The sequence below is a fragment of the Sesamum indicum genome, linkage group LG2 (genome assembly GCF_000512975.1).
Source record: "Sesamum indicum cultivar Zhongzhi No. 13 linkage group LG2, S_indicum_v1.0, whole genome shotgun sequence".
Classification (NCBI taxonomy): domain Eukaryota; kingdom Viridiplantae; phylum Streptophyta; class Magnoliopsida; order Lamiales; family Pedaliaceae; genus Sesamum; species Sesamum indicum.
The window spans coordinates 18,173,844-18,179,976 of NC_026146.1; the positions used below are offsets into that span (position 1 = coordinate 18,173,844).

The 6,133-nt window shown below is 36.7% G+C and overlaps 2 protein-coding genes across 4 annotated transcripts in view; both read left to right on the forward strand.

Moving 5' to 3' along the window:
* GAPDH (glyceraldehyde-3-phosphate dehydrogenase) overlaps positions 1–926 on the forward strand; it is a 2,805-nt gene extending 1,879 nt beyond the window's left edge. The window contains 4 exon segments of the mRNA NM_001304400.1: positions 62–204; positions 315–398; positions 501–590; positions 712–926. Coding sequence (NP_001291329.1) covers positions 62–204; positions 315–398; positions 501–590; positions 712–757 — 363 coding nt within the window. The 3' untranslated portion in view covers positions 758–926.
* On the forward strand, positions 1,645–4,311 carry LOC105156677 (pentatricopeptide repeat-containing protein At3g04130, mitochondrial). Of its 3 annotated transcripts, none has more exons than XM_011072885.2 (2): positions 1,645–1,752; positions 2,482–4,311. In XM_011072885.2, exon 2 carries the CDS (start codon positions 2,522–2,524, stop codon positions 4,082–4,084), a length of 1,563 nt encoding a protein of 520 aa, XP_011071187.1. In that variant the 5' UTR covers positions 1,645–1,752; positions 2,482–2,521; the 3' UTR covers positions 4,085–4,311. The 3 variants fall into 3 exon arrangements, with proteins under 3 accessions (XP_011071187.1, XP_011071188.1, XP_011071189.1); XM_011072886.2 differs by lacking the exon at positions 1,645–1,752 and adding an exon at positions 1,759–2,193; XM_011072887.2 differs by lacking the exon at positions 1,645–1,752 and having other exon boundaries at positions 2,675–2,812; positions 2,893–4,311.

Genomic DNA, 6,133 nt, shown 5'->3' on the forward strand with positions numbered 1-6,133 from the left:
GAGAGAGAAAGTTTTTTGATTTATATTGTTACCTTGTGTGGTTGGAACAAAATTTGTGTAGGCTGTTGGTAAAGTGCTTCCTGCCCTAAATGGGAAGTTGACGGGAATGTCTTTCCGAGTCCCCACAGTTGATGTTTCGGTAGTGGACCTCACAGTGAGGCTTGAGAAAGAGGCCACCTATGAAGAGATCAAAGCCGTCATCAAGTGAGTTGCTGTTGGTTTTGGTAGCTTACTAAATAAAAACTCAATTGAACAGCGAACTGGTTATAGTTCTATAGAGCAATCAGGCTAAAATACTTTCTGATTTCTATCAGGCAAGAATCAGAGAACAATCTCAAGGGCATCTTGGGTTACACTGAAGATGATGTGGTGTCCACAGACTTTGTGGGTGACAGCCGGTAAATGATTATTAATTTGAGGACCTTCGGCTATTCATTAGTTAGTCCTTAATAATTATGTGATGGAATACGTAACCCTGTACATATTTCACCTTTGCACAGGTCGAGCATTTTCGATGCCAAGGCCGGAATTGCATTGAGCAAGAATTTTGTGAAACTTGTCTCGTGGTACGACAACGAATGGGGCTACAGGTAAAAGTGAAATCTCGCTCTATTTAGTGCATCTGGGGCAGGCTGATCCTCGATTCATTAAAAAAAATGTCGGCCGCATGCTCTTACGTTTTCTTGATATATATGTTGTGCATTGTTGCAGCTCACGAGTGATCGATCTGATCGTCCATATGGCTTCGGTTGCATGATGGCCTCAGCTTGTGTTACAAGAGCTCATATCTTGAGTTACTGATGAAGCAACATTGTTTTTACTTCTTAACTGCCCTCTTGAGCTTATTTCAAATAAACCCTACTACAGTGTTGCTTGCTTGGCTTTGCAGTTTCATATTTTTACCAGAGTCAGTTGTAATAGGGCTACTTTCCCTTGTGGGTTTTAAATGAGAATCAAGTACAAGTTTTTTCCCTGTACCATGATTGTGTGTATGGATATATATATGTCTAGCAAAATCCTATAAGTGGGAAATACTTCTCCCATGATGTCTGGATGTCAGAAACCTATGGAAAATGATAATCTTAATCTGCAATCTCGAGTACTCCCAGACACATCACCACACTTTTCTTGTCTATACTTGGACAAATAGAGTTGGAAATTAATTGTTTTAATAAGGGAAAATTTCGAACTCCTTTTGATTTGACATCTTGTCTGAATTCAAGCCCTACCAATAGTATGTAGAGTTAGTACTTAATGGTAATCATGTCTTACGAACCCCAATAATGTACAATTACTTTCTTGCAATCTTATGATTAAAGAATTAAATTCTTTATCAAATGTCAAGAAAAGAAAAATGAACATTTACTTTCTAAACAATAAGGTAGCTCTGTCAAACCTATCCCATACCATCCTTTTCTTAATTTTTAAAATTAAAATTGGACAACTTGAAAAAATAATTTAATATTTATGTAATCATTTTATACAGAAGTTAGTAGAAATCTATTTATAGATTCTTATTTAAATAAGTGAATTTAAATTATTAAACAATTTATTTTCTGATAATCACTTATTTTAGCAACACCCACAAATAATTAATCCTTTTGCATTTCTTCTTAATGTGTATGGACGTAATTGAGACTTTATGAAAATTGAAGGACCACATCTGCAATTTAGCACATACAAAACCTTTGGCCTCCCCTTCTCCACACTTTGCTTTCCGTTTTTAGCTCTGCAATTCGTCGTTTCGTCCTGGTGCGGACTTAACCCCGCTTCACACACACATACATACACGCACTCATCTTTATTATTAACACTATTGCATTTTTCTTTTGCCTTGTTTTCTTCAATGGTCGTTGTTTGCTCGCGGATGCCTTTGGCAGATTTGTTGCTTATAGCTGGACACTTCTCTATTTTCTGATTCTTGGACTTGGTGGCTGATTATCTGTTTTTGGCTGATTTTCACTTGTATATGTGTTTAATCATTATAGGATTTGATTAAATTCCCCCCCCCCCCTGGAGAAAGTTTTGAACTTTAATTATGTTTGGTTTTGTCCCTGATAATTATACGGATTTTTAATTTTCTTTTACTATTTTGATGAATCTTGTTAAAGGGACTTGTGAAACTGGTTTAACCTTTTCTTGGGACCAGTTGGAAGCCCTTGTGAAGATCACATCAATTCGTACCATTTGTGAGTAAGTGCAGATAAAGGGTTAATGCTGAGTGAGTGGATGTTGAGTTTCTTGTGATTTACTTGGTTTGATGTTGCACGTAATTATTGGATTCTGAAAGCACTGGCAAGGAATAAAATTAAGTGGCAGAATGTGACAGTTCTTTTCAAGCATGATACATGAACTTGAAGCTCTCAAGCTAATGCTTTTATGTTTCAGTTAACTTGGTATATTGATTGCTTGCTTATATTACTGAATTATGAAGGAGTGCTATGAACTTTAATTACTTTTTTTGGATGGAAAAAATTGCAGGATAACACTTAAAACCGTCTCATAAGCTGGTAACCCCTTCATGATCTTGCATGTTAGAAGGCTCGTCAATGTTTTCAACTTTGATGTCTTGCCCCTGGAAACTCATTTAGGCTCATCTGTCTCCAAAATCTACTTACATTATTTTTCGACTTCACACAGTCTCGCTGTGCAGCGTTACCCTTCTACAAGCAATGCATCTTCTGATCAAGCAGTAAAATGTGTAGATTTTTTGAGAAAGCATGATGCTGATGTTGTCATTGCCAAAGTTCTTGCAGCAAAGAATGAAGCTGAAGTTTTTCAGACTCTGGTACATGACCCTGGATGTAACACGGTACAAATTACCCATAGCTTGGTCACTAGGTTGCTTCATCGTTTTCAAGATGATTGGAAGTCTGCATTGGTTGTTTTCAGATGGGTAGAAACATGTCCAGCCTATAAACCCTCGCCTGAATTGTATGATAAATTGGTCGACATATTGGGAAAGATGAAGCAATTGGAGAAAATGAGGGCACTACTGGAGGAAATGCGCGAGAACCATCTAGTGTCACTAAATACCATAGCAAAGGTGATGAGGAGATTTGCAGGGGCAGGAGACTGGAGAGATGCTGTAAAAACATTTGATGAGTTAGAAAACTTTGGCTTGGTGAAGAATACAGAATCCATGAACTTGTTACTCGACACCCTTTGCAAAGAGAAGAAAGTCAACCAGGCACGTGAAATATTCTTGGAGCTGAAGTCACATATACCTCCAAATGCAAACACTTTCAATATTTTTATCCATGGGTGGTGCAAAATAAACAGGGTTGAAGAGGCACAGTGGACAATACAAGAGATGAAGGGACATGGTTTTCGCCCATGTGTCATCAGCTACTCGACGATTATCCAATCTTATTGCTTCCAAAGCAACTTCAGCAGGGTCTATGAGCTCCTTGACGAAATGGAAGTACAAGGATGTCCTCCTAATGTTGTCACTTTCACCACTATTATGCATTTTTTGACAAAGTCGGGAGATTTCAATGAAGCGTTGCAGATGGCTGAGAGAATGAAATCTGTTGGCTGTAAACCGGATACACTATTTTACAATGCCTTGATTCATACACTAGGCAGGGCTGACCGCATTGAGGAGGCTTTGTGTGTTTTCACTAAAGAAATGCCCCAGAATAAAATTTACCCAAATACATCGACCTACAATTCCATGATCGCTATGTTTTGCCATCACAGACAAGAACGGATGGCACTGCAATATCTTCGGGATTTAGAAAATTCACCGTATTGTAAACCAGATGTCCAGTCATTCTATCCACTGCTCAAGCTGTATTTTCAAGCTGGGGAGATAGAGAGATGCTTGACTAATTTACTAGACGACATGGTTAAGAAGCACCATTTATGTCTTGACTTGGCAACTTTCACACTTTTGATTCATGGGCTATGCAGGGCTGATAAATGTGAGTGGGCGTACAGGCTTTTCCAGGATATGATAGGTCAAAGCATAAAACCTAGATATGTTACATGTTCATTGCTTTTGCAAGAAGTCAGACAGAAGAATATGTATGATGCGGCTGCAATGATCGAAGACTTCATGAAGACAATGAAATCCTCCTGAATGATGACAAATGCAGGTAATTGTCACAAAGTAGTCGTAGCAATTTTCCATCTCACGTTTTTTCTTTTGCATGAGGATTCGTTCTGGGCAAGCCACAGTAGATGCACAAATTGGCTAATTGTTTTGATTTCAGTTTTTAAGTTAGATCTTCTTGTTGTCTGTGTGGCACTACATTTCTTGGATTGAAATTTGTGTCTAATAGTGCAATGACTCCCTACATTATTGTATGTTGGTGACTGAAACAATCAAATAAACCAAAGAGAAACCTATCAAAAGTAATCTTGGAATTCCTCAAAGTCTCCACAATCCACATCCGCTGGTTTGAGCATGAAGAACAAACCATGTGCAACCTGATACCTGTGTTTCTTCGTTCTCAATGCTTCATCATTGTGCCCAAATATATATAATTTTTTTAAACCCAAATTCCATTTTCTTGGTCTTCAAATATTCCCATCTATTCATCACATTTTCTTTTATTTTTATGTATTTATGTACTAATTCTTAACAGAAAACAAAATTGAAGATGAGAATAAGTATTATCCTATATCGGATTGAGTTTAAGGGACCATTCCAATAATAGTAGTTGATTAATTGTACGATGGGTCATGAAAATGGTACAGTAAACCATGATCTTACCATAAAAATGTCGAGATATATCATTAGACTCTATTCACTGTTTCGCGACGAAAAGTATGTCTCAGAATGAGAGTTATCATTGAAAATATATTGATTTAACATTATAATTTGGTATGAATACAATCTGATTAATTAATCTAAATATATTTTATTTTATATGAAATTTTATACATAATTAAAAATATATATATATTTTGAAACTGAAAATAGAAAAACAAACAAACAGGCCAGAACTTGATTATAGAGTTCGGAGACCCTCTTTGTTGAATAACTGCTCTATGTATTTCATGACAATATCATTGAACAGAATTATCACGTATTGTCAATGACTCAATGCTCGAATGACTGACAGTAGTTGTCTGTACGACGGATTTTCATATGAAAATCCAAACAGATAAAGAACCAAGAAAAGAAAGCACTAACAAAGAAAAGTAGCATCCATCACGTCATGCAGAAAATCCAAGAGCTAAATCAAAACGATCAACTTCACAATGCTTGCTGATAGGTTTTCCGGGCCGGCGCTGTTGATGGATTAATTGGATTATTCACATACAATTTTATGGGATTCCCAGGCCAAATAATTATTAGCTTCCAAAATCCAAACAGTAACACCCTCATATCTCAATGAGTCAATTTAAAGAACAAATTAGAAATTAAAATTGAATGTGTAAAAATCATTGATATTTCTTGATATAAAATTATATGTTTTCAGAGGAAGCAATTTCGATCATGGGTTCTTTGCTTTATGGTCACTCCTGCGGTACTGTTATTATTACAAACTATAGATGAACACGGAAGCAATGGGAGAAGTGTTCAGTTTTAAAATATTCCAGAAGCTGTCGGTGAATTCTGAATTATATTCTTGGCGTCATTGTCTATCGCACCATTTCCATTATTTTCCGTGTATTTTGTCCTACTTCTCCATCACCTACATATAAATATATTCTTTCAATAAATACTTTTTTTCTTATTAATATTAATTTTTTTAATCATGGAGTCAACCAGAGGCAAAGTCCAGTTCAAGAACTCTGACATTTTTAAAGGAAAAAAATAAAAAGAAAAAGATAAAATCCCATCTGGCATAAATGTGTGTGTTAAACATACATCAATCATGCCTGTTCACTGCATTATTCTCCCAAGAATCCACCGATCCAAGCATGATAAATTTGGTCAGTATCTCAGCAATCGTAAAGCTGCAATAATTCACTGCAGAAAACAACAGTAATAATTCTAACACTTCGACAGTGTGTAACAGTGGGAGACATAAATATTAAAGTGGTCTAAAACTTGAAAATTCTTTAGTACTTCAGCACAAGACACCACAAACATTTTACTACTAAATCTCTCATTTTGTCCAGTCACCTCATTGACCACCCCACCCCAACCCCCCCCCCCCCGGGGGGGGGGGGGGGG

Excerpts from the sequence above, each read along its gene's own strand:
- LOC105156677 (XM_011072885.2), top strand. The coding sequence starts at position 2,522 with ATGATCTTGCATGTTAGAAGGCTCGTCAATGTTTTCAACTTTGATGTC.